This window comes from Microcebus murinus, chromosome 16 (genome assembly GCF_040939455.1).
Source record: "Microcebus murinus isolate Inina chromosome 16, M.murinus_Inina_mat1.0, whole genome shotgun sequence".
Lineage (NCBI taxonomy): Eukaryota > Metazoa > Chordata > Mammalia > Primates > Cheirogaleidae > Microcebus > Microcebus murinus.
The window spans coordinates 68,686,584-68,701,950 of record NC_134119.1 but is presented as its reverse complement, the minus strand read 5'-3'; the positions used below and the strand labels follow the sequence as shown (position 1 = coordinate 68,701,950).

General features: G+C 57.7%; 2 protein-coding genes across 9 annotated transcripts; one reads left to right on the top strand and one right to left on the bottom strand.

Annotated features, from left to right (window-relative positions):
* Positions 1–3,814: 3,814 nt before the first annotated feature.
* EMC10 (ER membrane protein complex subunit 10) lies at positions 3,815–10,082 on the bottom strand. 2 transcript variants are annotated; one of them, XM_020283522.2, is made up of 8 exons: positions 9,894–10,082; positions 8,902–8,974; positions 8,146–8,255; positions 7,007–7,111; positions 6,483–6,664; positions 6,231–6,324; positions 5,245–5,331; positions 4,935–5,054 (listed from the first exon to the last, which is right to left on the bottom strand). In XM_020283522.2, exons 1-7 carry the CDS (start codon positions 10,077–10,079, stop codon positions 5,245–5,247), a joined length of 837 nt encoding a protein of 278 aa, XP_020139111.2. In that variant the 5' UTR covers positions 10,080–10,082; the 3' UTR covers positions 4,935–5,054. The 2 variants fall into 2 exon arrangements, with proteins under 2 accessions (XP_012609654.2, XP_020139111.2); XM_012754200.3 differs by lacking the exon at positions 5,245–5,331 and having other exon boundaries at positions 3,815–5,054.
* Positions 10,083–10,087: 5 nt separating this feature from the next.
* Positions 10,088–15,027, top strand: GARIN5A (golgi associated RAB2 interactor 5A). Of its 7 annotated transcripts, none has more exons than XM_012754223.3 (5): positions 10,088–10,354; positions 10,605–10,693; positions 11,084–11,214; positions 14,162–14,444; positions 14,858–15,027. In XM_012754223.3, exons 1-5 carry the CDS (start codon positions 10,312–10,314, stop codon positions 14,912–14,914), a joined length of 603 nt encoding a protein of 200 aa, XP_012609677.1. In that variant the 5' UTR covers positions 10,088–10,311; the 3' UTR covers positions 14,915–15,027. The 7 variants fall into 7 exon arrangements, with proteins under 7 accessions (XP_012609677.1, XP_012609676.1, XP_012609674.1 ...); XM_012754222.3 differs by having other exon boundaries at positions 10,593–10,693; XM_012754220.3 differs by having other exon boundaries at positions 10,575–10,693.
* Positions 15,028–15,367: the final 340 nt, after the last annotated feature.

Below are 15,367 nucleotides of genomic sequence, written 5' to 3'. Positions count from 1 at the left end.
ATGGTCCCAACAAAATGAACGAATGACTTGAATGCCTGGGGCAGGGACAGGGGCTGTTGGGTGGGGGTAGGGGAGAGGAAGAACTTGAAAATTCTGTAAAAATAAAAATTTTACTCCTAATCAATGTATAAACATCATACCCAGCAAACTTCTTGGTGTGCCAATTTAAACCTCTGAACTTTCCAAGTCATTCTACTGGTGAATTCCCTCCTGTATTCCCATGGAAGTACAACTGGGACTTTATTAAGACAGACAAAAGAAATGGGATTTGGTTTACATGAGGTTGTTTGGGAGACTGCATTTCCGGGAATTGGGCCAAATTATGTTTGTTTCCTTTATAGGGACATTGTTACACCTTGCTAATTGGCAGGTGGATGGAAGCAAAGGTGGATGGACTGACAGCTAAATAGGTCTCAATAATTAGCTCCTGCTCCTCACCAATGAGTCTCTCTGGCAGGTTAAATAAACAAGCATATGGAATTGTTTCCAGAAGCCATAATTTGGGTGTAGTAAAAAGTTTTGCAAAACTCTAAATATAGTCTTCTGTATTTTAAAAGATTGCTTGTCACACAATTATGTGCTGAGAACACCTAAACGCCAGTATGAAAGCCCAGGCTGGGAAGGGGGAAGCTTTCTCAATGGAGCAAGTGACATTTTGTGGGGCAAAAAGCATCCAAGGGCTGAGGGGGGAAGGGAGGGCAATCCCTTCACTGGCATTGACCTTGCAGGTGTTGTCACATCTTAGACCAGAAGTCATGAGACTGGGGGAGCATCCAGGAGAGAATACAGGTTGAGGTGGGGTCAGGACAGTAGCAACAGAGAGGGGACATGGCAGAAAGAGGCTCTGGGACTTTGGCCTGTAGGCATTGGTGGGCCATGGGAGGGCTGTGAGCAGGGGAGCGGTGGGGTCAGCTCTGGTGTCAGAAAGCTCCCCATGGGAGTGAGGGACTGAAGAAAGGCTGGGAGGCCAAGGAGGAGGCTGATGGTCCCAGTGGGAGAGGATGAGGCTGGAGCTGGGACTGAGATCATGGGGACAGAGGTGAAGAGATGAGGCAAGAACTTTAGGGGTGGGGATGGTGGTTCATTGGGGGGACAGGATTGGGTCAAGGCAGCACTGTGGTCTGTGAGCTTGGGCAGGTGGTGGCACCACTCACTGGGACAAGGATCTCTGGAGGAGCACCCAAGTTGGGTAGGTGGGAGGCACTACATCATCAGTGGTCCCTGAGGCACATCCTGGAAAGGAGCCTGGGAGGCAGATGGGGCCCTGGGTCTGGAGAACAGGAGGGGGTTGGAGCTAGAGATGGATTTGGGTACTGCTGGTGAAGAGGGGCTGTTTGGAACCTCCAGTGTGGAGAGGAGGTGGCTGAGACCTGGAGTAGCAATGGGGCAGCATTCATCAAAATCACGCATATAGGCTGGGCGCGGTGGCTCACGCCTGTAATCCTAGCACTCTGGGAGGCTGAGGTGGGCAGATCGCTCGAGGTCAGGCATTCGAAACCAGCCTGAGCAAGAGCGAGACCCCATCTCTACTAAAAACAGAAAGAAATTAATTGGCCAACTAATATATATAGAAAAAAAATTAGCCGGGCATGGTGGCGCATGCCTGTAGTCCCAGCTACTCGGGAGGCTGAGGCAGGAGGATCGCTTGAGCCCAGGAGTTTGAAGTTGCTGTGAGCTAGGCTGATGCCACGGCACTCACTCTAGCCTGGACAACAAAGCGAGACTCTGTCTCAAAAAAAAAACAAAACAAAAAAGATGGAAACCTCTCCAGCTCATGTCAAACAGAGGATTAAAAAAAAAAAAAAAAACAAGAGCAATGCACTTTTGCAAAAGTATTTACACATGCATTTGCTTATCTATACAGGAAAGTATCTCCAAAATGACTCAATAACAGAAAACTCAGGCTGCCCCCAGTGAGGGGAAGGGAGTGTCAGAGCCGGAAGAGAGTGGAAGGCTTCTCACTATGGAGCCTACTGCATCTTTTGAGTTTCAAACTTTGGCCCTAGACACCCTGGTCAGTAAAATAAAATAGTGAACGGGCTCCCCAGGGACAGGCAAGAACTGGAAGAGAAGTTGAATAAGGACAGAACCCTGGGGAGCCTGAATGATCTCAGACAGTGACAAGAACATGCCACAGGATAACTCAGCCAACCTGAAAGCAATGGAGTTTTAGAGGGAAAGATGTAATCAGATGTATAAAGATCCCAAAGCTCAGCCCATTAAAAAATAAGGTGGTCCCGCAAAAGACTGGGCTGAGAAAACATCTGCATATTAGAAAAAAGGCTCAGAACTCTGAGTCACTTTCCAAAAAGCAGCAATAAATGCCTGTGGAAGCCTTGGAGCAGTGGCTCATGCCTGTAATCCCAGCACTTTGGGAGGCCGAGAAGGGAGAATCGCTTGAGAGTTTAAGACCAGCATGGGCAACAAGGAAAGGTCTTGTTTCTACAAAAAGTCAAAAGTCAAAAAAATAGCTGGGTGTGGTGGCATGCACCTGTAGTCCCAGCTACTTGGGAGGCTGAGGTGGGAGGATCACTTGAGCCCAAGAGTTCATGGTTACAGTGAGCCATGATGACACCACTGTACTCTAAGGTGGGTGAAGAGATCTTGTCTCTAAAAAAAAAAAAAAAAAAAAAAGACCAATAAACCTCTGGAATAATCTAGGAGTAGAGAGAAGAGGAATTCTCATGAAATGAAGACAGAAAACAGCACACACTCTCTCTCACTGGTGGAGAAAGAAACTGAAGTTAAAGTCACCCTGAGATTCCATTTTCTACATTAAAGCTACCAAGAAATCTGTAAAATGCTAACACCCAATGCTGGCAGGCATGTGGCACAATGGACCAAGGGAACAAACACTGGCCAGACCCTTCAGGCCATCTGCAGGGCAGGGGGGTGGCTGGACCCCGGAGTGGGCTCTGAGCCACGTCAGGGCTCAGAGAAGGGGCCAAGGGAAGGGCCCTGGGCAAGACCTAAGTCCAAGAGCACCAGGAATCAGGAGAACTTTCGGACCTGACCAACTTCCACACATTGGAAGCCACGGGAAGCATGTAGGAAATGCTAAAACAAACGTTCTGCCCCTGAGCAAAGGACACGAACAGTTCTCAGGAAATACCTGCAGCTCGAGCATGTTCGACCTGTTCTGGGAAGCACAGGGCATCACGCACCACGATACCATATTTACAGAACCCATCAGACTGGCCAAAACCCAAGAGTTTGAGCACGTGGTCTGCTGCTGGGGCCGTGGGGAAACAGGTCCGCTGTCCCAGGGCTGCAGCAAGGCAGGTCACCACGGAGCGTCACTTGGCAACACAGACCGAGTCTGCCAGTGCCCTTTGCCCGTGCCCGGCCACCCCAGTCCAGGTTTACCCTAGTTTATCTACACCCGTGGGACGGGGCAAGGTTGGCCAGTGGCGGACGTGGCCCATCTTCCTGGCACATGGAGACCGAGGACACCTGCTGGGCTCTAGCAAGGAAAGGTCCGTGCCCACGCAAATTAGCTGCTTTTGTGTCACAAACGGGTGAATACCGCACGTGGCGGTTTGGGCTGGCACAGAGACGCTCCAGGAGGAGGGAAACAGAAAGCAAACGCAAGTGCAGGAGGGAGCGTGACGTTCCCCACGCAGCTACCTGCTCGGTGGAGCCATGTGAATATATTACCTGTTGGTAAAAACGTCTCCAATCTGCCAGCGTAATTCCACTTTTAGTCCCTCGTCCCAAGGAAACCATTCCGACTCCCGCCAAAGAGAGATTAGATGACAACATTCTCTGCGGTGCTATTTATAACCATAGAAAGCAGGAAGCAAGCGGAGTGTCGCACATTTGGGGAACAGTTTAATAATAAACTGCCACACGACACAGCTGAGCGTTACGCGGTGGGGACGACGGGGACGGCCATCTTCTTGTTTCTTAGTAACGTATGAAGTGAACAGTGGCTCTCAGGAAAGCCTGCGCACCGCGGCCGGCTCGAGCCAAAACGACAGTTGCATTTGGCTGTCGGGAGCTGTAACTTTTCAAAACGTTCACGTATTTCAATATGTTGTCAATGCTTTTAAATAGACTGAAAAGGGAGGGCGATGACTTGCAGAGGCCGCGCTGCAGGTGGGCTGCTCAGGCCCTGCTGAGAGGGACAGCTGGGGAAGGAGACAGCTGGGGAAGGGGACAGCTGGGGAAGGGGACAGCGGGGAAGGGGACAGCTGGGGAAGGGGACAGCGGGGAAGGGGACAGCCGGGAGGGGTTGTTGTACAGCATGTGGCCCTTGACTCCATTGAGTGTCAGTTTTCTTTTGTTTCTTTTTAACCTTAAACATTTTCCTTCCAGCCCAGAGGCCACCGAGGGCGTCCTGAGGGCAGGGCTGTACCTGCACCCAGGAGGGGTGGGGTGGGGGGAGAAGTCGAGCCAGGGCCCCTCGTGCCCTCGAGGGAGACAGCGGAGGGTCCAGTGTCAGACGGGCAGGAGCCTGGACGGGGCCATCTACGTGGCCAGGGGCGGGAGGGTGAGACCCCCCAGCAAAGGCACGGAGGCTGGAGAGAACTCGGCGTGTTCCCAGACTGCACGGGCTTGGGGGGCGGGGGGAGGGGGGGGCACGAAGTGGGAGAGGCTGAGCCGCCAGTGGCCCAGGAGGTGAGATGCTATCCTGAGGGCAAAGGGAAGCCCCTGGGGCCACAGCGGGGACACGGGGGAGGCAGGGCTGCAGCAGACACGGGTGTCCCTGCCCAGGGCCCAGAATGCGGCCACTGCTCTGCCGACAGGAACACAGAGGCCCAGAGAGGGCGAGGGCTGGCGCAGGCGGCATGCTGCCTCCCGGTGGGGGTGTCCTCCCGCCACGGGATGGGCATGCAGGAGGGGCTGGCAAGTCCTTCTCGGGATGGCCAAAGGCGTGAGAGACTCTAGCAGTAGGAAGGCCGCTGGGCGTCAGAGGATGGGCACTGACCTGCCCCAGCCCCTCACCGGCCACTGCCCCCGCTGCCACCCCCACCCCCGCCCCCGCCCTGGCCCCCGGCGTCCGGCGCTCCTGACATCATGAGGAACAGGACGACAGGAATGATGTACATCCACTGCGGACGACAGACAGACACACAGAGACAGAAAGAGGGGTGAGCGTGGGCGTCACCTGCCTGGTGGAGGGGGAAGGTAAAGCCAGCATGAGGGGAGGCCAAGTGAGGGACGGGGGCCCAGGTCCCCTACGTCACTACGGGTGGGGGAGGGCGGGGGGAGGGCGGAGGCGGGAGGGGTCTCGGTCCTCACTCAGGCCTCCTGCGGCGGCGGCGCGGGCCCTGGGGCAGCAGGACGCAGGGCTGTGAGCAACACGGCCCCCCCCAGGATGAGGTGCCACTGAGGAGGGAGGGGCGCAGGTCAGGGCTGGCAGGGCAGGAGGACCCCCCAGCAAGAGGCAGGGCAGGCTAGGCCTCAGCCTCTCTGGGCCTCAGTTTCCCTGAGGCCGTTAGACTGTGCTGACGTCAGCAGCGCTGGGCTCTCCAGGCGCAGCACTCAGCAGAGCCGGGCTCAGCCACAGGCTGCCAGCACCCTTCCCCCTCGGGCTACACTGGCCTCCCTGTCCGCCCTGGCTTGCCCAGCCCCGTGCCACGACCCAGCACCAGTCTCCAGACAAGGGCAGACAGGAGGCTCAGGCGGAAGTGGCCTCCCCCAGAGAGCCACCCTCCGGCACCTCAGTCCCCCTGCCTGGCCTCGGGCTCCCCTTCCCTCCTGAGCCCAATGCCAGCCCTCCGGGCACCCTGCTGCCCCCGTGCTCTTCCCCAGGGCCACGTGCCTCGCAGCCGCTCCTCTCTGCCTTGCTGTGCAACCTCCCGCAGGACCTGCCGCCTCCCTCGTTCCTTTGGAACCTGTCCCGCCCCCTCCTGTCCAGCCTGGCCCAGGCCTGCGCCCCAGAGCCGGCCGTTCCTCCACACCCTCTCCCTCCAAACGAGCCTCTTGTCTGTCACAAGCAGGACTCTGCTGTGCCCATGCCTGCCCAGCATGCCTGGTCCCAGGACCACTTCCTCAAGCTGGCGGGGGCGAGGTAGGCGCTCCACAGCCCTCAGCCCCCGCGTCCAGCCCGGGCTCAGCCCCAGTGCCACAGGGACACACACAGAGGCACCAGGAGTTTGAGGGCCCCATGCGCAGGAGGCCCAGAGGACAAGGAACAGAGAGGAGCGGGTGGGGGGCTTTGGACAGGAGCAGGGAGGACCCAGCCCCAGGGGCCTGGCAGGAAGGGGGCGGGGAGCCCCACTCACGTATTTGGCGAAGAAGGACTTCTGCTCCTGGGGGTTCTTGGCCTTCTGGGCCTGCTCCATCTCTAGACGCTCGATGAAGGCCGCCGTCTCTGGGCTGGGGCAGGCGGAGAAGACAAGCGTGAGGGGCTGGAGTCCAGGGACCTGGAGACCCTGAGGCCACCAACAATTGCAGGGGGAGGGGCCAGGGTCAGGGGCAGCCAGCAAGGACACCCGCAAAGGCAGAGGAACCCCCGAGGCCCCACACGTCCTCACCCCGGGGCCGTGACCGGCGGCTGCAGGTGCACCGAGGTATTGAACAGCTCCAGGTCCACGTCCTCCACCTCGTGGCCCCGGCAGCCCCCGGGGTGCGTCACCACCGACACGCCCACCACGTTGCCGGCCACGTCCACGTGCAGGGTCAGCTGGTCCGAGAGGTGCGACTCCACCAGGGAGCACTGTGGGGAGGCGTGGTATCAGGGGAGGGGGAGAGCAGGGGCTCCTGTCCTGGCACCCCCAGCTTCCTGCCCCGCCACAGGACCCCCAAAGCATCTTTCCAAACCTTTCCATGGCTCCCTGCCACACTTAGGCACAAGTGCAGCCTCAACGGCCTCCCCAGGGTCCTCACGCTAAAGCACCGACCCCAGGCCCACCCCTCCGGACCAGGAGACCCGGGCAAGGTCAGCTCTGTCTTCCCCGCCTCTGCAGCCACCAGAACCACCAGGGACCGAGTGGTGGAAGCAGGGCTGACGCAGGCAGCAGGGGCGAGGATCGGGGGCTAGTCCACGTCACCAACTCACTGCGGGTACAAAGGAAGAGACGTAGCCACCAGCTTCTGGGCCATCAAGGGCCCCAGGCCGCCTCGGGACCCGGACACGGTACAGGCCGTTCAGGGCTGCCACATCCTGCAGGACGAGTAGGGGGTGCTGGTGCGAGGGACGGTGCCTGGCCCCTGCCAGGCTGTGACCCCCACAGGCCACTCCAGGAAGGCCTTCCCCACTCTCACCCACTAGCATCTCACTCCCTGCCTGGCTGCCCTGGGTCAGCCCAGGACTCTTCCCACTGGGTGGCCCAGTTGGTGGGTGAGGCCATGAGCACCTGGGGCCTCGCCACCTGGGGGGACAAGGACAGTAGAGCCCAGACCAGTGATGGAGTGAGTCCTGAAAACACCCTCTCTATTCCTGGATCCAGCAGTACCTGGCATGTGCCTCACAGCTGGACTTGCCAGTTACATGAGCAGTAAACTCTCTTTGGGGACACCTGTGACCGAATCACACGGGACCGTGCAGAAAGGCCGCTCAGGCAAAACTCACTATGACGCCTTCCACAGGGAGAGCGCCCACAGGCACAAGGCTCTCAGAAAAAAGCCGTTTCCCAGCCTCCCTTGCAGCTACATCGGCCAATGGGGCAGAGGTGGAAATGGATTGTGCAGGCTTTGCAAACTGTCCCTAAAAGATGCTGCTCCCCCACCCTCCTTCTCCTGCTCTGTCCTATGGCCCGGAGCCCTTGGGAGGCTCAAGCTGGGCCTGGGAGGAGCCCGGGCCCTTGGAGGCCACAAAGCAGGTGACAGAAGTGACCTCTTGTCTAACCACGGCTATTTTGAGGATCTCTTTCCCCTGATGAGCAAATCTTGTCCTAACTGATCATGAAACATCTCAGCTGACTCTGGAAGACTGGAGAAGCCCGCTGTGTGATCCCTTTGGGGAAAGAGGGTGTGCTAGACAGAGGGAACAGTATAGGCACAGGCCCCAAGGCAGGCACCTCACATTCTTGGCACTAAGGCCAGCCACAGCACCACTCCGCCTGGGGCAGTCATCGGGGGACAGGGAGTGAGGGTGGCAGGAGACCTAGGGGTGGGCTGCAGGGGACCAGAGCAGGGCAGCAGGAGAGATAACCAGACACCCCCACCCCCAGCCCATCCCTGGGGTCCCCACCTCACCCGAAGTCGTCCCCGCTCCTCCTCACTGAGCTGCCGCTGCGACAGGGACAAGGTGCCATCCTGCTGGTTCCAGAGCAGTGAGCCCCGCTTCCGGAAGTTGGCACTGTCATCTGTGGGGAGCCAGGGCTCAGAGACCACCCCCAAGCTCATCCTTCAACCCGGGCAGGAGCCAGGAGCCCTGGATTCAAATCTTGCTCTGTCTTCCACCCAAGAGTGACCAGGTTCCTTCCCCAACCTGAGCCCCCATTTTCACACCTGCAAACTGGGGATACCCCCACCATGTCCTGCCTTCTCACAAGGCAGCCCGTGGCACATGCATGAACCCCAAAGCTCCCAAGTCCTGCCTCTGCCTTGCCAGGTGACCCAAGGACAGTCACATAACGTCCCTGAGCCTCAGTTTCCCCAGGGGCAAAATATGAAGGCTGCAGAGCTTAGGAGCTCCCAACAGCCCGTGTGTCAGAATCAGCAGAGCTGTTCATGGAGCAGACGCCAGGGCCTGACCACAGGCCTAGAAAAGTCTGCTCTGAAGTTATTACTGCTTCACTCACCGCTCCGAAACTGGGATTCGTCTTACAGGTCTGGAGGCACCAAAGGCATTGTTTCTCTTCTCCATGTCCCCCTCCCACACACCCCCCACCATGGGCAAAACCGTTAGTGAATGGACGGTGTGCCTCACACCAGATAGCTCCCAGACCCTGAGTCTTGACTTCACAGGGTACCCGGTAAGTGTCCAGAAAAGGACATTGCTGGGCTCACCGATCTCAAACGAGTGCTCCAGCAGCAGTCCCACTGGGCCACAGCCCTCGCCCTCTCGGCCTTCTACCCCAGCCTGCAAAAGAGAAGGGCATAGGTGAGGACCACCCAAGCCCTCAGCAGGGCAAGACCCACAGACCCCAGGGCAGACTGGCAGGCTGAGGGTAGAGCCTTATCTTCATAAGCATCACTGATGCTTTCCTGATTCAAGCACCAGAGGCAGGAAGAAAAAAAACCCAAACACTTGACCCTTGCCCCGATTCCCAAGGGAATCAGCCATTTCATGAATATTCATAATCCAGACTCTTCCATCTCCAGAAAACCAGGCTCTACAAACTCCTCTAACCTCCTTCCCAAAGCAACTATCTCCAGGTCACTTTCACATCCTGTACTATAAATAATCATAAGTTAAAACACACCCTCCCTTTCCCAGGGCTTCCTTTCCATGCCAAGACCCAAAATGCCTCGTTTTCACCTTAAGAGCCCAGCCTGAGTTCAGCCCCTAACAAGCACATCCAAGATCTCCATCCAGCTCGACAAACCTCTCCTGCCTCTGCAAAGCCCACGCTCGCCCTCACACCTTTGACCCTGTCTGTTTCCACATTAGAGGTATGCGCAAGCTCAAGATCCCGCCCCCTCATGCATATTCAGGACAGAACTCCTCTCCAATCCCTCAAGCGCCCCTCGCCACGCCTTTTTCATTTTAACCGCCCCGACGTCCGATTGGCCAAGATTGCATCCGAGCCCCGCCCCCTCATACATATTCACGACTAAAGCCTTCAGAACTGTGCTCTGGTTTTCTCTCCCAGTCGCCGCGGCCTCAGCAGGCCGAGGGCCCTGCTGCGCGTGCGTGGCTGCAGCCCGGCTTTCCGCGGTCCTCTCACCTCGTCCTTCTCGGCCCTGCGCAGCCTCGTTCCCACCTCGACCCACCTAAAGCCCCGAGACCCACGGCTTCCGTCGACCTCGGCCGCTGTACGGAGCTAATGAGCACTCACCCCCCGCGCGGCGGCCCCGGCCCGGCAGCCGCTGCCTCGGGCCCGACTAGGCGCTGCTACCGCCATCAGCAAGAGCAGAAGCAGCCGAGTCGTCCCGGCGCCGGCCGCCATCGCGGCCCCTTCCACCAGCCCAGGGGCCGGTGTGAGCCGAGGACCGCGGAGCACGCCGGGAGGAACGGGCCGCATCCTGGAGCCCGCGCGCCTGCGCCGACTGCTTGCGCCTGCGCACTGCCGTCCGTCCGCAGCCCGGGTCCCCAGGGGCCGTCCCACGATGACGTCACTACCACCGGCGTCCGCTCCTCGGTGACGTCGTGCAACCCGGTCCGCTGCGTTGTGATGTCACAGTGCCCGCGGCCCCGACTTCTGTTTTCCCCGCCCGCTCCTCCCTACGTTCGGCTCTAGGGGCGGGGGCAGTGCGATGAAGCGGGGGCATGAGTCTAGGCCGGCCCTCGGTGGAGCAGGTGAGGCGGCACCAGGTGGGATGGCAGGTGAGAGGCAGAACCAGACCAGGAGGGGTTGGACCTGGTGAGGGAATCAGTGAGGGGACCATGTAAGGGATGGGGCTAGCAATTCGGAGACTTCTGATACCCGTTTACTCAGCGCGGCACTCCCCTGGTCCCTACGAACTGTGGGGGTCAGACCCAGCCTCCTGGGATAGACTCCCGAACTTCGCCCCTCTAGACCGCCCCCTGGTTCCAGCCTATCCCACAGGCCGTCCCGGACGGCTCCAACGCCACCTCCAGAGCGGCGAGTTCGACCAGCTGCGTGACTTCCCCATCTTTGAGAGCAACTTCGTGCAGGTGTGGAGCCCCAGGACCCCAGAGCCTAGGCCTGACCGTCAGCCTCCTGACTCGGGAAACCCCTGCTCTCCCTACTTCTGACCATTCCCCCATGATGTCCATCTCGTAGGATTCTTGACTTCCAGCTCCTGTGTGACCTCTGACCCCTCCCCATACCTCCAGCCCTTTAGCGTCTCTATGAATCCTGGATTCTAAGTCCCTTGCCTCAGTTTCCCTGACTTCACACCCATATGATTCTTGAGCTTTAATCCCAAGACATTTGATCCCTAACCTGATTTTCAACTTAACCTGGTTCATGACCTATTACCCTGCCAAAATTCCTGATCTCTGATCCCTCCCCAATTCTGCCCCCCATCTATCCTGCCTCTAACCTCTGACCTATGGCCCCAGGTGACCCGCTTAGGAGAAGTTGCCAACAAGGTCACCATGGGGGTGGCAGCCTCCAGTCCAGCCCTGGAACTCCCAGACCTGTTGCTGCTGGCAGGCCCTACCAAGGAGAACGGACACCTGCAGCTCTTCGGGTGACTGCTCCCACCTCAGCCTAGACCTGCTCCCTAAACATCCAGACCACCCCCAGGGCCAGGAGCTTGGGATGGCTGTCAGCCCTCTCTGGGCTAGGGTCCACCTGGGAGAACCAGGCCAGGGCATCCCTCAGGGGCCAGAAAACAGGGACTAGACAGACATGAAGGGGACAGTCCTCAGCTATACTGTGGCAGGGGTCGGGAGAATGACCACTTATGTAGTGACTGCTGCATGCCAGGTGCACCTTGGGCCATGCACATGCTCTCATCTCTGACCTCATGTCCTCATGAGGTGGGGCTCCCTAGCTCCATTTTCCAAAGAGGTAAACTGAGGCTCAGAGTAGGGAACCAGTTGCCCAGGTTGCCACAGTGGGTCAGGAATGGGCTGGAATTGGAACCTCAAGCTCCTCGTGATTGCCAATCTTAGAACTCTTGAGCCCCCATGCCTTGCTACACGCTGCCCCTTTAGGTCTTAGTTTTTCGTGGAACAAGCAATGCAAACACACAGGGAAAACAAACACAGTGCAAGGTATACCCTTCACCCATCCCAGATGTCTGCCCCGACTCCAGCTGCAAACACTGAAACATTTACATGCTTATAGTACATTTACAGAAACATTCTGCCAGTGGCTTTCACTTTTTTGACAACATCTCACAGTTAGTGAAAGAAAGAGGGAGAAAAGAAAAGGGAGAGGGAGTGAAGAAGGGAAGGAATGAAAGAAGGACAAACTCACATTGTCTCTGTCTCTCACACACACACACACAGGTCCACAATCCTTTGCAGTTCCAAAATCCAAAAGGTTTTTTGTAACTCTGTGACAGAATCAGCTTCAGATCTGAAAGTGCTGGAGGCTACTTACAGCCTTTATCTGTCTCCCCCCTCTGCCGCCAAGTTAAAAACTTTTCACTAAGCAGCATTCTGATGCTGGGATTGTACACTGGGATGTTTCCTCTTCTACACTTTTCCTTTAAATGCTCATTGTTCCACCAGTTGGACCTTCCCACTCACTGAGTCACGACTTGCAGTTTGAAGAACACTAATATTGCCCATGCTGAGTGGTGGCCTTGACCCCCGCCCTAAGCTTCAGCACCCTAAGCCTCCTCCTGAAATGAAGTGAAAACATTGCACTCGCCCTACAGACCTGGCCACAAGATTCATCCCCTAGGCCCTCACTTCCGTCTAACCAGCTTGCAGGGCTGAGCTATTCTGAAGCAGGTTCCAACAGGCACACGTATGGGCCCAGCCTTTCTTCAAAAACAGCAGTGGACACAAGCTATATGCCACCTCTCTGTGGTGTCCACTCTGTCATCAGCACTGTGTCCCTACACATATAGGCATAGGTCCAACCAACAGACTTGTTTGGACATACAAGTTGAGTGAGCTCTGGGGTGCTGGACATCAAGCTTGTGCCCAACCCCTTGTTCTTAATATGGGAGGGGATGTCCCTCAACAAATGTCTGCCTTCAGGTGATGGCCTGGGTTCAGATCGTGGCTTCACTTCTTCACTGGCCTTGGCCAGGCTTCCCCTACCTGCCTATGCCTCAGTTTCCTCATTTAGAAAATGGGGATAAGAGGAGAGCCCACCTCCCAGGGCTGTCAGGGGATAAACTGAGTAAATGTAAAGTGCTTAGAACAGCACCTGACACAGAATCAGTGCTCCATAAACGTTAGGTAATATTCTTCCATTTGGGGGTCAATAATCAAGTCACCTGCTAAGTGACACTGAGGTTGTCCAGTGTCTTGGGGTCACAACCAGTGTGGCAGGGGAATTCGTGTTGTGTAAGTCTGTGGACAGGTGTGAGGGAGTGTGTGCGATCCATTCCTAGAAGTAATATTGCTATGCATGGGCTGAGCACCTGCTGTGTGTCAGCTCTGGGTACCAGAGAAACAGCACTGGACAAAATCGGGCCCGAATTCCTGCCCCCAAGGAGCTCACTTTCTCCCGGGAGTGCAGACAGAATAAATGGCAAGTCATCAGATGGGGAGAGGCCTGTGGGGCCGTAGAAGACCGGGAAGGGCCATGGGGAGGTCTCTAGGGTGGACGTGGTTGCAGATAAGCTGGCTGAGACCTCCTTGAGAAGGTGCTTCCTGAGAAGGATGCGAGGGAGATGAAGGGGGCGAGTCATGGGAGTGGCTGGAGAAAGTTTTTCGGGTGGTGGGAACAGCTTGTGCAAAGGTCCTGTGGTAGCCTGGTGTGTTGATGGAACAGTGAGGAGGCCAGTGTGGCTGCAGGTGAGGGAGAAGATGCAGAGGGAACAAGGAGCAGATCCCGCAGGGCCGTGGTGAGGGCTTTGCAGTTACAGGAGTGAGCCAGTTGCCACAGAAAGGAACTGAGCTGTCCGAGGTGCCAACCGCCACCCTCTGGCGGCCTCGTGGAGCGCAGACTGTAGGAGCCGTGGGCTGAGGCAGTGAGCCCAGGGTGGAAATCAGTGGCTGGACCCAGTGGTGGCTGGAAGGGAGTGAGAAGTGGTTGGATTGTGGATACATTTTAAGGGTGGAGCCACCGGAATTTGGTGGAATGATTGGATGAGGGTGTGAGAACGTCAAATTGGGAGTGATGTCAAGATTTTTGACCAAGCAAGTTGGGGGGATGTAGCTAAGATGGGGAAGTCCCAGAGGCGTAGGTCGGGCGGCGGCCGGGGGATCAGGAATTTGGTTGTTGGACAAGTTATGTCAGACGGTCGATCCAACATACGGATGGAAATGTCAAGCAGGCAGCTGCGTATCGAGTCTGGCGTTTAGGAGAGAGGACCGGAGGGAGAAAAAGGTGGCGTGTGGCTGGAAGAAAGTTGAGGACAGGCTTAAATTCAAAATGCAATGAAAGTGAAGAAAGGGCTCCTCTGGGCTAGGGGAGGGGTGGCGTGGCGGGACGCCTGGCCCCAGGGAGCCAGGGGCCTGGAAGGCTGCCAGGGGCAGCGCCTGAGGCCGCCCCTTTCGTCCACCCAGGCTGTTCCCCTTGCAGTTCGTCCAGCTCTTCGTCCACGACGAAAGCCGCTGCCAGCTCAAGGTCAAGTTCCGCACGGGCCGCGCCTTCTACCTGCAGCTGCGGGCCCCGCCCGAGACCCGAGACCGCGAGTTCGGCCAGTGGGTGCGGCTGCTCTACCGCCTGCGCTTCCACTCGGCCCAGGGAGCCGTGCCCTTCACGCAGGAGGACTGGGCGCTGGAGGGCCCTGACGACGACGCGGAAGACGAGGAAGATGAGGCCGAGGCCCAGGTGGAGTGCGAGCAGGTGAGGGGGTGGGGTCTGGGGGGAGGGGAGGCTGGGGACCTGGCCGCCCGTGTCTGAGAGTGGCCGAGACCGGCCCAGGCTCCTGAGTCCCTAACGTGTTAGAAGACAGGAGGGTCTGCGGGGCCGTGGTGCCCTTAGCTGCGGTGGCCGTAGTGACCCAGTTGGAAACACACCGCCCACAGCTTGGCCTGTCGGAGTGGGATCTGAAGGGGTGGTGTGGGCCATGGCAGGTGTGCAGGGGAGGGAGCACAGGGGCGCCAGTCCTGGAAGGTCCAGGGCACTGGAACGCATGGGCCTCCTCTTCTTGAAATACCCAGCTCTGCCTTCCCAGTAGGTAAAAGCACCCCCTCCGCCCCCCAGGGCAGCTACGCCTACTGGTCACGCCTCTGAAACCAGCTCTCCCTTACGCCCAGCTCCAAGCCATGGAAGCCAGACTTGACCCGCAGATGTCTGAACTCTGGGGACTCTGATTCTTCCAACATCCTTCGAGGTCACCAGAGGACTAGAGATCAAAGTACCTTGCCTCAGGCCAGAGAGATGAATTATTAAAGTTAATAAAGATCGGCCACTTAAGAACCAACAACCAGGTCATGAGCACTTCTGCCGCTGTCACCAATGCAACATGGCTGCCTGGCAGTGGCTTTTCCGGTGTGGCCTCTTCCGCCTGGTCTTTGGTGCACCGTGTCTTGCTCCTTGGGCCACCACTGAGACCCGGTGCCCACCACGCAGACGCGGCTGCCTCAGTGGAACGGCCTTCTTGGTCTGGCCTGGGGTTCATCTTTGCCTCACTGTCTGCGACTGCAGCCAGCCTGCGTCCTCCCCGCTCCCGGCAGCTCATCCCAGAGCTGCGGCCCCGGCCTGGGCTCACCAGCCACACTTCGCGGTTGCCACGGCACTGTGGTTGCCCCCCCCACTAAAGCAGC

What these genes read in the sequence shown, in the direction of transcription:
- GARIN5A (XM_012754218.3), top strand. Translation starts at nt 10,312, where the DNA reads ATGAAGCGGGGGCATGAGTCTAGGCCGGCCCTCGGTGGAGCAGGTGAG. An exon ending in GGCACCAGGTGGGATGGCAG is followed by an intron (nt 10,382 to 10,574) that starts GTGAGAGGCAGA and finishes TCGCCCCTCTAG; the next exon opens with ACCGCCCCCTGGTTCCAGCC. An exon ending in CCCAGGTGGAGTGCGAGCAG is followed by an intron (nt 14,445 to 14,857) that starts GTGAGGGGGTGG and finishes CCTTACGCCCAG; the next exon opens with CTCCAAGCCATGGAAGCCAG.
- EMC10 (XM_012754200.3), bottom strand. Translation starts at nt 10,079, where the DNA reads ATGCGGCCCGTTCCTCCCGGCGTGCTCCGCGGTCCTCGGCTCACACCG. An exon ending in TCTCTTCCTTTGTACCCGCA is followed by an intron (nt 6,665 to 7,006) that starts GTGAGTTGGTGA and finishes GCCTCCCCACAG; the next exon opens with TGCTCCCTGGTGGAGTCGCA. An exon ending in CCGCCGGTCACGGCCCCGGG is followed by an intron (nt 6,325 to 6,482) that starts GTGAGGACGTGT and finishes CGCCTGCCCCAG; the next exon opens with CCCAGAGACGGCGGCCTTCA.